Here is a 15,168-nt window from a genome sequence, read left to right on the forward strand (position 1 = left end):
CACTGGCTATAAAAGTTTACTATATAATATATTGCTTAATTTGTAGTGGCAGTAGAAATTAACCTTCACAGAAAATGAACAGTGAATACATGTTACATGTTTCCAGATATCCTCAAAATTGCTGAGAGTCTTCCTTAATGGAAGTACATCAAGATCAATATTTGTCTGGAATCGATTTGAATGGTTGATACTGGGATTAAAAGAAGGAAAATAGCCTGATTTCTCCGAGCAAATTAGAGGGGTAATTGAGCCAGAGCTTGCAATGGATGGTAATGGTTAGCATGGTGAGATGTATTTCAACCTGTAACTGATCTGGCTATTTAGATACTTTTTCCCCCTGCATATTTTTGAGGCATAGAGTAATGTGTCCATCAGGGGGGTGTGCTGTTTGCTGGACAGTCAAGAAACAGACTAACCAGACTCTAGATTATGGAAATACCTTATTGCCCACTTGGTAAATATGTCAGATTTAGACTTTGTAAACAAGTCTGCTTTGTTTGACCTACACTCAGAATTTGAGGTTTAAGAGCTGCAATTCTGAAGATGGATGTGAGATCTGAGATTTCTGTGGCAACTGCCATGAGCTTTCATAGCCTTATTTCTCCTTCTGCCTGAGCTGTTTCATTCTTCACAAGTATATGGAGCCAATGGAAAATATTCTGATAATTTGCCCAGAAAATCTCTCCAGCCCAGAAATCAGCTCCAAGAGACCATAATGATTTTAATAAAATCTCTGTAACCTTTTCTATACATTTAAAAAGAGGTCTCCTTATCAGAGCATAATATTTTTTGGGTTTTTTTAAGTTACTTTGCAATGGAATTTTAAAAGCAAAAATGAAATGTTTTTATTTCTTTAGTATTAAATGTTTCAATTAACACAAAAAAGGCCTTTGTGTGTGTGTGGGGAATCACATACTCATTTTTGGAATGCAACCAAACTTTAAACTTTCAAAATTCACTGTGAATCATCCATTCCCACGCCATTCCACATGTATACCAAAATATATTTCCAGAACTGCAGCAGATATAGTGATAGATTTAACAAAATGGGAGATAATTTAATACAAGGAAAATTGTATTTGTGAACTGTATATGCCAGTATACAGGAACAGAATTAGGTTTATGGCAGAAAGATGCTAGACTTATTCAACCCAGGCTTTCACAATAAATATTCTATCTAGATGTCCGTCTCAGTTTTTCAGTGAAGAAGTTTGAACAGTAGCTAAAAGGTTTGTATTATCATGAAGTATAGATAATAAAAAGGAGAGGAACAAGGCTGTCACGGTGGTTCTGGAATATCTCTTTTAAGTAGTTATTTTACATGTAGGGTAGTCTAACCTTTGAAGTTGAAATGTTCACAGCATTGGTATATAACTTCGCAACATGAGCCCATTTTTTATTTTATTTTTTTCCCCCAACTTTTAAACTAAACTTCTCTTTGAAAAAAATACACCATTTCTTGCTTAGATTTAAACATTCAAACAGAATCTCCATATGAAGTTGGCATGGGGGAAAAAGCTGTAAAATTTAGAGATCCAGATGGAGCTTTCTAATTGACTGCTGGAGGTGGGATGCTGTTCTCCTAACACCAGGCCTTTTAGCCTTCTTAGAGCTAAATTCCTACTAGCTTTCCAGTTGCTTGCTGCCAGTCCTGTGGAGAGGGATGTATTTAAAAACAGACATGCATCTGCCTTAGGTGAGGCTGGAAAGCCCTCGGGAGGTGTTTGCTTGATGCCTAAATGTCTTAAGACAGTAAAGCTGCACAAGACTGTTCCCACACTGTGAGCTGTCTGTTTTCTGAATGCTATTCTTGCATTCCATTTCCTGACATTTAGAACATATTCTGAATACCATATATCTCAGAGAGTGGAAATCACTCTGCTTTCTGCCTTACTGCTTAGGTGTGTTATGATGGCTCAAAAAAGCACTTGCATAATGCCTTACTTCTGAAGGATAGTTTGGGGTAATTTCGAATAATTTGTTCTTTTTTTTTGGCTTTTTTAGGATATAGGAAATAATCCTGTGACTTGGGATGCACTTCAGAAAAATTGGCTTAGTGGACCTTAAACATAAGGTGAAAATAATGCCAAGTGTATACAAGTGAAGTTACACTTTGTAAACCTGTATCAAATCATTTCAATGCTGCTGGGCACACTTTTAAAAAGTAACTTAAAAGTGACATTTTCAAGAGTGATTCGAGTCCTTTGGCACAACTCTTCACATGTCATGTTGTAGATTCCTGAGTAACTTCACAGGTAGAAATTTTCTTTGTCATCCTTATTAGTATCAAATAGCTCCATAATGGTGTTTTCTCTCTCTTCCTCAGCTCCCTTTTTTAGACAGTGGATACTTCTTTTATCACAATGGCATTGCCAAGGCCAGGAGAAGACGTAGTCTTCAACACAAGCTTCATCTGGAAAAGGATTCCAGGGTAAGTGTTTCATCATGCTGTGCACCTGTTGTGTTTTCTTTGTGACACAGACTATTTTTTAAGAGATCAGGTTGACAATCAAATCTGGTTATGACTATGTTTGTTTTCATTTCCCCCCTCATGCTTGTTTCAAGCTTGGTAACTGCCACATGGGCATGCCTCTCCAACAGCTGCTATTTCACTACTACAAATGTTCTTATGTTCTCTGAGATCTGTCCTTTCTCCGGTAAGACTCAGTGATGCCATAGACTGCAGGACACATCAGTGCACTCTGTCTTTGGACTGTGGGGCCATCCACAGTACACCCCACAGTCCTGTCCCCCCATGCATCCTGCTAGTCTGTGGGTTATCCAGCCAGGAACACCCTGTGGTGTGAATGGTGGCATTTTGTCTGGAGTCACATTGACACTTATTTTCAGGGAATGACGTACACCCAAGATGCTAAGATTATATGCTGTCAAACTTCAGTACTACTTTTAGAGGTTTTTGCTCAGTCTGCAAATGATGTGCTCAGTTTTCAGCATAAACCTCTCAAACAGGAAGGGGAGGTACATTTTACAGAAGACTATGAACTAACACTAGAAAATTCTTGTTTCTTCAGAGTTTTTACACAAGTATAATACTGGGCTGGAGTGAGGCCAAGTAGCACAAAAAACTCAATTTACTGCCCAAAGAAAGTGGATAAACCTGAGGAATGATACCATGATAACAAATGGATTATTTTTTAATCCTTCAGTAGGCTTTAAACTCCCTGCATTGTGAGCAAAAAAGAAGGGGGAACAATTTATTTCGGGTGGAATTTTATTGTCAAATACTATATGGTATTGGAACACCTATGAAAATGAAAAATTGAGCAGGATGAAAAGAAAAATAGGTTAACTAAGATCCTAATTGTTGCTGTGACATGAGGGCAAGCAAAGTCTGATGTATTCCCAGTCCAGTTTTCCTACTTCTGCAGAAATTTCAAGTGTTTCTGGGCTGAGGTCCAACTGGGATGCACACAGCTGGTCGCTTCTGTGGCTGGGAGCCATGTGAGTGAACCGCACAGGTTCCAGTTGCTGCCTGCCCATGTCACTTCATCCTGAGATCCTAAGGGCTGACAGGTTCCTGGGGCTGCTGCTGGTCTTCCAGTGCTCTGAGGTACTTCTTCCTGGACCCCTTCTCTGAAGCTGGTGCCAGCTACAGCTGAGGGGCTATAAGGAAGAGACCCATTCAACCTGCCTTGAATAGAAACTCTCAGGCTTCCCTTGTTTTGTTTACCAAGCAGGAATCGGAAAGTAAACTGTTCAGAAACTGTCTACAGTTGGTGAATGCTATTTGTATGAATTCATCAGTTCTCATTGCAGCCTCAGTATTGCATGGCTGAGCACTCCTGTACTAATTCTGGACTGGCTTTTGCACTACCTCTAGACGAAGTGTCTGCAGTGCTATTAAAAACAGCTTAAATGAATCTACCTCCTTGTTCAGAGATGTTCTCTTTGCAGTCATCTGATATTTGTGCTCTCTAGACTCTTAGTTGGCTTCTGTAATGTGCAATGAAATCTCATTTTTGCTGTTAATCTCCACTTCTTCCTGGTGCTGCATACCAATGGCTCAGCTCTCCTTGTCTCGTTACTTAGATCTCTGGGAGTAAAGCACTCTGTTTAAATAACCAGGGATATCTCCCCTGTGAGGAGAAGGATGATCCCGGGTGTATCCTGACCTCACAGGTTAGCCTGAGGGATGAAAGCAACATTTTATTTCCACGTGTAACACAACATTTTCTCATCTAGGCCTCCTACTTGCTCTTGACTGTTGGATAGTCCTTGAGCCCTTATGGTACCATATAGGTCAGTTGCTTTTTGTAACACAGTTTGAGAGCAATAAAAAAGAATCACTCTTATTTCCTTTCTTACATAGGTGGAGTTTGGAAAAGTCATTAAAATTCCTGTCATGTTTGCTTATAAGTGGAAACATGAGTTGTGTTGACAGTACTTAATTTCAGACTCCAAAAATAATTTCCAAATTTAATGGCAGCCTTCTAGACTATTTACATTCAATTTTACTTAGCAACAAATGTCAGCACTGTCATAGTTAATATGTTAAAGCCAAGAATAAAATGTTCCTGTTGCCAGGCTAGTCAGGAAGCAAACTTCCACCACATGGCCTTACAAATCTCTCAGGAACCATTATGGTAAATGTTGTAGTTGCTTAGCCCTACCCAAATGTTGTCAGAAAGTGGGCTGCAGTTATTCTGTATGCTTTTCACTTTTAAGGAGATTACAATTCCTAGCTAATTTTAATTATTAGTTGAAAAACAGCACAGATGTTCACTCAATTAATTAATGTTCTTTAATCAAATAAGTCCCTTGAGGAACTGTGACAGAATTTCAAGGTTTGAGGGGAAGAGATGGCAGAGCACTATGCAAACAGGTTACTGCATCGTTTTCATGCTCTGCGTGTCTTTTAAAATGCTCGAAAAAGCTTTGTGTAAAATGTACTGGATGTTTTTACCAAAATAATTTGGAGGTATGCTAAACATACGCAGCGATGGTGAGATAAACATCATTGCTATTAAGGGAGTGGAAATGGAACATTACTAAGATGCATTCCTAGAGATCCTGCAAGAACTGAATCTTTGTTCTGAGGAAGCCTCAAGTATGATTGTTTTGACAATATTTAATGCATTAGTGTTGCTGAAGCCTGAAGCAGTACTGGGAGCAGGTGAAGGCATATGTAATAGTGTCATAAAGTGTGTTGTGCCAGTGAACTCTTCAAGAAAGAAGTGCAGGCACATGAAGCACTGTGGCTTTTGCTGTCAGTACCAACCTCTCAGGGATCCGCATCGTCAGGATGACAAACACCACAGTGAACTGAACTGCTTCAAATGGAGACTGATTAGTTATTTAAATTGCATTCTCTGAGGTACAGAGAAACTCCCAGGAGAGGTTTGCTCAGAAACAACTCTTTTATGCCAGTTCCGAATTTCCATTATTTCCAGGTGCACTTGTATTTTGTTATTTTACTGTATGTGCCTTTGGGACCAAACAGATTTTTTTGGGGGGGAGAAAAGTCTCTTTAACATATTTACATGTTGAACCTGGAATTTCAAGTGGATAAGACATAGCAGCAAGATATCCAGCATTCGCCATGCAAAATTGCATTTTCATCTGCCTTTATCTATTAATTAAGCTGAAATTTTTCAGACCAAAAGGTCAGCCATTAGGTTTGGTTTGCCTTGGGAAACTTCACTGAAGTAGCTGCTGTACTTGGCCCTGGAGCTGCAAGCAGGGAGGCAGTCCTTGCCCTGACCCGTGGGCACAGGAAGCAGGAGGGTGGCAGCAGTGGCCAAGGACCCCCAGCAACATAAAACCAGTGAGGAGTCTAAGTAGGATGGGACCAATCTCAGCATGAAGCTGAGGAGAGAGTAAATGGAACAGGCTGGAGCAAGAGCCCAGAGTGATGAAAAAAGGTTGAGTGATTAATGTGTGGAGCCAGCCCTGGAGCTGAGGAGCACATTGAGAAGCACAGGGATAGACTGGAGAGACAAAACAGGGTGTCCATGTTCATACCAAAGCATGCTGCCTCCCAGGTGCAGGTCATAATGCAACCTTAGAGCCAGGGGGAAGCACCCCCGCAAGCAGAGGGGAATATACTTTCTGTAAAAGCAGACTTTGTTTTTAATTATGAGGAACAGTGGTATGTTTCATCAGTGTGATTGCTCTGGAAAAGCAAATCAGAAATTCAGAGATAGTTCATGCTGCCATGTTAGGTTTCCTGTCTCTGAAAGTACAGTAGAAGCAGAATGGGAGGCAGAGATGTTTCCTGCTCCAGCTTGGGATTTGCTTCGTTTTCATTTTCAAAACTGACTCAGATTCTGGCCTCTTATGGAGAGACTCAGTTGTATTATTAATAAATGTTTTGAAAAGTGGCCATGTAAGTGATAGGAAAGAAAAAATGCACTGTTGTTATCTTGCTTTTCAGCGCAATACTTGTGTATTTTGGCTGTTCTTGGGTATTTTCTGTTAGTAAATAGTCTTCCACTGAAGGAGCAAGAGTTGAAACATAGTTTGTTCTCTCAAAGATTATTTTGCTTTCTTTCAAGTTTCAGATAAAACCATTTTCCTCCCACACAGTCTCTCCTGTCAGACAGCTGCCAAGATTAATCCCACTCAAGAGAGAGGCTTTAATATACAGAGAAGAGCTGAGTCCTATTACTGGTACCTATATGTGAGCGCATCAGTGTTGGTGTTGGGGGATGAAATATATATGTGTGGAGAGGGAAGGTGAAATGAAAATCTTCCACTGAGCGAGTTTGTTACTGGGATGACTTCTTTGGAAATAGGCATTGCGGTGATGGCAATTGTTATGTTGCAAAAGGGATTAGAAAAGGAAACTTGTCTGTTACCTGTGCTGGTACAGGAGTCTGGGGAGGGCAGATATATAGGTTCTTCAAGGCCTATGCCGTAGGTGCCCAGGGTTAAGAGTATTTCCAAACTGCTTGTGTCATGGGACAAGGGAAAAAAGAGGATGCTAAATGCAGGGGATCCGAGCTTTTAATTAATACATCAGAATCTTTGTATCCTTGCTTGCCTCAGATCCCTCCTGTGCCCCCTTAACGTGTCTGGCTTGTGGTCAGATCATTGCAACCTGTGTAGGCAGAAGTGCCCTGTGACACCAGGCAGGGGTGTTGCCAAGTGCCACCAGAGATGGATGTTTCATCCATAGTCGCCTTCAACAGGGAGGAAGAGGACTGGCAGCTTGGGAAGAGCACAGCCATGTAATAAGCAGCAGCCTTTAGCAACAGCAGTGTAATCTAAGTCAACTTTCAGTGCCCTTTCGGACAGCATTAATGATAGGCTTGAGAGGTGTTAAAGGTGGAGCCTTTTGCCTCACTCTCTTAGATGCCAACACAAATCTTTCCCTTTGCATAAATGGAAATCTTCCTGATAAGATCAGGAGAACTCAGTTTTCCTCATTGCTGCCCGGTTCTCCAGCAAGTGCACAGTACAGTGACCTGGGGATGCAAAGGGTAGGAGCCACTGTGACATTTCTTGCAGATCTGGTCAGATCTCTGCTTCTCCAGCCTTCTGATACTGGGGGCAGGCACTTCTGTCCCTGTGACATAGCTGTAAGAACAATTTAGTTATTTTTAATAAAATGTCTGTGTTTGGCATCTTTACTCCTGCTTCACGCTTCACATCTTCATTTCTCTTCTTCCTGGTCAGTGTTAGTGATTTTCATTTCCTGATAAGCTTCAGATAAAAACTTGGAATGTATTCCAAGATGCTTCTTCCCTCTGAGAAAAAGCTGGCTTGTTTCCAAGAGCAAACAGGCAACAATACCGAAATCCTATGGGAAAGGGCCAACATTTACATAGAATTACACAGAATTATCAGAGTTGGAAGGGACCTCTAGAGATCATCTAGTCCAACTCCCCTGCTAAAGCAGGATCCCCTAGAGCACATTACTCAGGACTGCATCCAGGCAGGTTTTGAATATCCCCAGAGAAGGGGACTCCATAGCCTCCCTGGGCAGCTTTAGCAGTGAAGACTGAAACAAAGAAGGCATTCAATAACTCTGCCTTCTCTAAGTCTTCTGCCACTAGGGCACTCACCTCATTCATCAGCAGGCCTACATTTCCCCTAGTCTTCCCTTTATATTGATGTACTGAAAGAAACCTCTCTTGTTGTCCTTGATACCTCTCACCAGATTTAATTGCAGTTGGGCCTTAGCTTTCCTTGTTGCATCCTCACATTCTCTGACTACATTCCCTTATTCCTCCCAAGTGATCAGTCCAGTTTTCCACATTCTGTAAATTTTCTTCTTCTGTTTAAATTATTCCAGAAGACCTTTATTCATGCGTGCAGGTCTCCTACCTCCTCTGCTTAATTTCTTCCTTATAGGGATGCACTGGTCTTGGGCTTGGAGGAAGAACTGTTTGAAGATTGCCAGCTCTCATGGACATCCATACCTTACGGAATTCTGACCCATAAGTGCACTTGACCCTGTGCACTTTGTAATTGTGCTGTTAACTCCCTTTGTAGTGCAATTCACCATAGCAGTGACCCCGGATCTACACAAAACTTTCAGCCTCTGTGGGGGTAAACATTATATAAAGTTATTGTAGTGCCTGAGACTTGCTACCCAGTCTCAAATCTTGGGGCGAGGCTTCAGGACCTAGACAGTTCTCTGCCTTGCAGGGAAGTGTGGATGTGTGCCTTAGGGTAGAGAGACAGGAGAAAATGTTTTCAGCTGCAGATGGTAGTGGTGGCAGACTTCTCAGTGAAGCCTATTTAGAGTTTTGCACTAATAGATGCTATCGTGGGGCTGGCTGGCTAGTAGGATTATGTCCAGGAGAAGTTTGGAGCCACCATCAATTTTATGAGACTATAGGGCAGCATTACATGAGCATTGGTGTTATCCTTTTGGAAGGAAATGGAACATTAAGTAATAAAAGCTCTGCTTAAGTACCTGTAATAAATATTGAACAGCTAAGGAAAACTCATTAGAGGAAATTTCTTTTCCAGTGCTGAAAAACCTACACACTATTGGTTGAAGCTGCATTGCCAGCTTGTTCACCAAACAAGAACCAAAGGTGGTTTTGTCATCAGTCATCCTGACAAAATCACAGTATCATTCTGGTTGGGAAAGACCTTCAAGGTCAAGTCCAACCACTACCCTAACTCTGCTGCATCCGCCACTAAACCCTGTTCCCTGGCACCACATCTGTCTTTTTAGGTGTTTCCAGGGATGGTGGCTCAATCACTTCCTTGGACAGCCAACTCCCACCCCAGAATAGGACAACCCTAAAGTTCACACCATGTCCCTGAGGGCTTTGTCCAAGTGTTTCTTGAATAGTGTCAGGTTTGGTGTTATTACTGCTTCCCTGTGGAGCGTATTCCAGTGCTCCACCACCGTCTGGGTGAAGAATCTCTTCCTAATGTCCAACCTAAACCTTCCCTTGCACATCTTTCTACCATTTCTCGGGTCCTATCATTGGTCACCAGAAAGATGAGGTCGTCTACTCCTCCTCCTTCTTCCCTAATGAGGAAGCAATAAGCTGCGATGAGGTCTCTCCTCAATCTCCTCTCCAGGCTCAACAGACTAAGTGCCTTGAGCTGCTCCTCATACGGCATCCCCCCTAAACCCTTCACCAACCTCATGGCCCTCCTCTGGACGCTCTCTAGTAACTTTATATCCTTTTTGTACGGCGGCACCTGAAACTGCACAGAGTGCTTGTGGGAAACTGTTCTTTTCTTTCCCGCATAAGTCTAAACAAAATGCCTTTTAAGCCAGCGAAGGCCTCTCCTGATTATCCCCAGCTAACAAACTAAAACAGACTTGCTTCTCAAGGACAACTGAACCCAAAACAACAGATGTGGTATGGGACAGAAAGGATGGGCGACAAGCCATCCTGTGCCCCTGATAGTCACCACCCTAACCTGGGGCTTATGGACGCTCCTTGGCTCTGGACAGTGACACTGACTGGACAGGTGGGTTAGGGGGTATCAAAGGTGGCGAGGGCAGCAGGTGGGCCCTTCCCTCCTCCCTGAGGACACTTTCTGCGTGGGACACTCCCCTGCTGCGGACACTGGTGCTGGGACCCTGCCTGCCTGCCCCGGGTCCAGCCTGAGCCTCAGCACCGAGCGTGCCGGGGTCCCGAGCCCTGGGGTCGGGGCCGGAGCCCCCCCCGTGTTGCTGCCGCTGGAGGGGAAACCCGCGGCCGCTGCACCCGCTGCCGAGAGGCTGCCCCTCCAACACCATGGACCTGCCGTCCTGCCGGGTGAGACGGGGCCACCGACCAATGCTGCCGCTGGGAATGGAGCCTTGGGAACAAGCCGGAGGGTAACATCACCACACACACACACACACACTCCTCTCCTCATACTTGCACACACAGCGTGACCTCTTAAGCAGGACTGATGTCGGGTTCCTTCCCTCCTCCCTTTGGTCCTTAACCCTCTCCCTTAAAAGCACAGGACCTTTTGCATTACCTCCCTAAAGGACACTTTCTCACTGTATGTATGTATGTGTATATATATATATCCCTGGTAACCATTCACATTTGCATTTTCCCTAAATATCATCCCTTAGTTTGTGTTAACCCTTAATAAACTGATTAGTTTGTGGAGCAAACCTTGGTTTTAGAGGCAATTTCTGAGCGTGGTGGGGTGGGGGTACTTCCTAACTACCACCCTGAAATACGGTCCCGCGGTGGCCGTTCCTCCATGAGACGCGAGTGCCACATGTGACCCTCGGTCTTATTCAACAACCCCTCCACATCGGGAGGGGGAGTCACAAAAGCACCTGACAGCCGGTAGCCCCCCGGTACCAGCTTGCGACAGTGCTTAAGATGGGGCCGCACTAGTGCAGAGTAAAGTGGGACAATCACCTTCCTCAACCAGTTAGCTCTGCTGTGCTCGATGCACCCCAGGACTCGGTTGGCCCTCCTGCCTGCCAGGGCACACTTTTGGCTCATGTTCAACTTGCTCAACATATTGTGCAGAAAACTGGCAGTGTGTCTTCCCCAAACACATCTTTGGTTTTTCTGTTTCTAGCAGAAGATGTAACACTTTATCCAGAGTATTTGAGGAAGGGGTTCCAAGAGTCTGTTCCAGTTCACAGAGAGGTCTGTTCTTGTATTAATAACTTTTTCAAGTCAACATAATTTTGAACTATGTTTGTTTTGCTTTTACATCCAGCTCAGAGACCTTTTCGAGGATTTTGTATTTCTAATTCATAATGAAGCCAGTTGGCAAGCAGTATAAGAAAAAAACCATAAATATATTTTCTTGAGGAAACTCTAGTGAACTTTATGTATTGGAACATCTGATGACTGATCTGCTGTATGTCTTATTTCTGAGATCTTAACACTTAAATGAAGTGTCTTGCTTTTATGATATTTGGACCCTTTGCAGATGTTGGTGGATTGTTATTTAAATGTTCAGGTTCATGAGTCAGGCTATCTGAGAAGATGAAAAGGAAGAAGAAGCAGACATTACAGCACACTTTAAAAAAAATAAAAAATGCATATGCAGTCAGATGCAGTTAGAGTCAGTTCATGGGAAGGTGGAATTCAACCTGCAGTTCAGATGTGAAAAGAGAAAGGGTCATATAGCGAGCAGGACAAAGATAAGTAATTGTAGGAAATGTGCTACATGTGTTGTATGATCTTTGTCATTCCAGACAAGACATCAACATGACTGTAAAGTGGAGATTTAGGTGTCTGGTATGCAAGGAAAAGTTTTCACATTACTTTACCTCTCTTGTACTGCTGGCAGAAGTAAGGGGGTGTTGTTGAGCCTCTGGAGTGCAGAGGATAAACTGGTCCTTAGGGCACGCAATAGTTTGTCTATGATTAATGTCAAAAGAAAAATGCTAGAAATTCGGTGAAGTAGGAAGTTTGGTTCATTGCTATATGCAGTATGGTAGCCTGGCTGTTGCCACCGCAAATAATTATTGCTAAATTCCCTGTGATTGCTTTTCAAGAACTGAATCTGACGGATTCTTTTGTTGTCCAAATCCTTTGTAGGCTCTATATGTGCACAACAAGGGTTGGATGCAGATTACCTACTCCTGAAAAGCCCTGTTCAGCTAGGTTTTGCTTTGCTGACCAGCAGTGACTTCAGCTGTAAAGCACTTAGCTGCTTTTTAATTGAGATATCACAATTCTTGCATAGGAGTCAGTTTCTACAATAAGAATAAAAAGAACTCACTGATATAAAAAATAATGAGGCCTGGAGCCACTCAGATATTTAAGCTGTCACTTAGGTTGACACAGTACTCCTCTTCACTGCAGGATGGGTATGCTAAGCATACACACTGAAGAATTTCCCAGTTTCCAATTTGAATTCCTGGTGTTAAGTGCAGCATTGCTGGCTTATGTTTCGACTGTATATGTATATTGTAGTTGTGATGTGCAATACAGTTCTAATGTGAAATATCACAACATTTTAGAGTACAGAATATTAAATATTTCGAACAATTTGCTAGTGGGGCAAATGCAGTTATATCCAGCATGACATAAAAGCTAAGCTGAATTGATCTATTATTTCTATTTGTAACTAGAAAGACAGCTACAGGGAGGAGAAAAACCGATCCCATCAACATGAGCATTACAGAATTTTGGAAATTCCCTATAGCTATATTATATGAAAAAGCACCATTATCTGCACATAGTAAAATAACAGACTATCAAAATGGAATCAAACAAGCATACATGTGTCTTTTATAGAGCTAGTGTGTGACTAAAATTACAGGGTAAGATAAAACTATTAGAAAAAAAAGTAAATTAATGTGTACTGCAAGATAATAGACTGATAAGTGATGATGATGCTGTGCAGATTCATGTAGAATTTTCCAAAAATAAAAATACTGACTCACTGCAGTCCTGGTGCCATTGGGGGCCATGGAGTCCATGTGGTCAGTGATTTTAAGATGAGTTTAGGCAGTGATCATAACTGACTCAAGCATGGCCCATTTCTCCCTGCGGCCCTTGGATGGTTGATATGACCTCTTGCTTCAAGTCACACACTATCATTTTTGTATTGCTGAGCACGATGTTTGGGATAAGGTGGGGTATGGCAATAAAATGAACTTAATCCCTCAAAAAATATTTGTAACCAGGTGGAAATGCAGTATTTTTACAAAAACTTGGTGATCACATTCAGTCTCTGCTGCCTGTAAATAGCTGGACTGCCATTAGTTAGGTTTCTGTTTTATTGTTGATGTCTGTTCTCTTGACTGCAGCATTGCTCCCCAGTCTCCCTCTGCTTTTCCCTGTCTCCCTCTTGTTTCCTGCCTGATGAATAGTCTGTTTTTTTGTGGAGCAGGCCTTGCCTTTGTTATTTGTCTGTGCAATTTCCAGCCTTGAATCCTCAGTGGGGTCTGTTTAATGTTATAACAAAAGCAGAGGCAGTGGTGAGAATATGTGGTTTATGTTTTTTTGTTAGTAGGTTGTTGAGAAGAATGGAGAGTGTGAGCCGGGGACTTTGGATTAACATGGAGTTTAGGGTGCTGCATAAGTTTGCTTTGGTTTGGGACAAGTTTTGTTTGGTTCAGCTTCAGACGAGAAAAGCAGTGCTCTGATGTGCTGAGCTAGCAGTTGCTGAAGGTCGTATGCATGTCAGTATGGATGTAGCATTGGTTGATCTCCCTCAGGAAGCTCCAACCATCTGCAGCCTGTGTTGGTGAGAAGGAAAGCAGCTGCCGAATGCTATCTTTGCCTTCTCTGGACTGTCATTGTAACAACATATACTGTCCCTATGTGGTGACCCTTTCCTTTCCTCTTGCTGGGCCTCAGTTCAGGATGGTGGGCGTTGACTTGGAAGAGTCAGTCATGGCCTGGGAGCACTTGTGCTTGATGATGGCACAAAGTGTGTGACCTCAGAAGTGCTCTCTTCTCCCAGGTCACTAACATTAGAGCTATGACAGAATCCAGACCACCCATGTGTAAGCCCATCCTCAGAGTTAACTTCTCTTCCAGTTTTGAAAGCACGTGTATTCAGCTATACTTCCTTGCCTTCAATATGCATAAAAGCTTCATCAGGAGCAATGCAAGACATCTTAGAGTCTCTTTTCTTTTGGCAAACGTCTAAGCCTAACAGAAAATTTGGTATGTTGGAGACCGGAAAACTTCCTTTGAGTTAAACCCTTTTGGAAGATTGGAAACATATACTTTAGAAGAATATAGGATTAGTTAACATATTGTACCTGGTAGTATATGATTCCCATGTATTTTAGCCTGTAACATGGTAGGTTTAGAATGAAACAAAAGAGATTTATAGCAGTTTATTTATATCTTTTTTGACTTCAGAAAATCAACTGTTAAAACAGTGACTGAGTTTCTTTTATGTCCAGTTAGATGTTCAGAACGTTTACTGTATATGACACGGGCAAGAAATAAAAAGCAGTGTAGCTAAGGATGTGCAGTTAAATCAATAGCAAGAGAGGACTGGAACATTTTTTGTGTAGTTTTCTGGGGTATCTGAGCCTGCTGTGCCAGGGCTTGCATCGCAGGACTGTGGCATTAAGAAAAAAACCCAACAGCCTCTTTTTACTAGGAGGCTGAAGCTAAAAGAATCAATGTAATGGCATGTGTTACTGTATAATATAATACATTAGGTAGTGCATCCACTCATGGTGTTAAACATGCTTTGCTTTCATTTAAAATTTGATGAGTGTTTTCTTGATGAACAGCATTTCAGTCTATTGGTTTATTGCAGTCTGTTCCAAAATACTGTTGCTATAAGCATTCTGTGTTTCTTGATCTTCAAAGTGTATATGCAATATCTTAAGTGTTATATTGATTTTCTTTTGCCACCAACTCAACAACCCAGAAGCCAACAAGGAGTTATAAATACATCTGTGCAATCATTGCTTGTGTGCATGATGCACTCCATGAATACAAAAAGGGGTTTACAAAGGTCAGAGAAAGTTGATTGCATATTTGGAGATACACTGGAAATGAATTAAAGGTTTAGATTTAAATTGTTGCTGAGTAGTTTTCTGCAGTAATTATTTGATGCTGCATTGGAACATGGCTTTTCTGAAAATGGGTGCATCTAACAGCTGAGAATAGCCAATAGTAATTAAAATGCTAATATGTATGTCATGGGTTGGTGAAGCTGAATGGTACTTCTCAGCCTTTCAAACTTCCATGTGGAGAAGAATAGAACTGAGTACAATAAAATATTGTGGAAAAACTACAAAATACCAAAGCTTGTCCATGTTACATATTTTTTCTTATTCTTAGC

The 15,168-nt window shown here is 41.9% G+C and overlaps 1 protein-coding gene across 1 annotated transcript in view; it reads left to right on the top strand.

Moving 5' to 3' along the window:
• Positions 1 to 15,168, top strand: part of PCSK2 (proprotein convertase subtilisin/kexin type 2) — a 111,302-nt gene that overhangs the window by 19,683 nt on the left and 76,451 nt on the right. The window contains exon 2 of the mRNA XM_051613303.1: positions 2,327 to 2,431. Within this exon, the coding sequence (XP_051469263.1) occupies positions 2,327 to 2,431 (105 nt within the window). The remainder of the gene's footprint in view (positions 1 to 2,326; positions 2,432 to 15,168) is intronic.

Source organism: Apus apus, chromosome 3, assembly GCF_020740795.1.
Source record: "Apus apus isolate bApuApu2 chromosome 3, bApuApu2.pri.cur, whole genome shotgun sequence".
Taxonomy (NCBI): Eukaryota; Metazoa; Chordata; class Aves; order Apodiformes; family Apodidae; genus Apus; species Apus apus.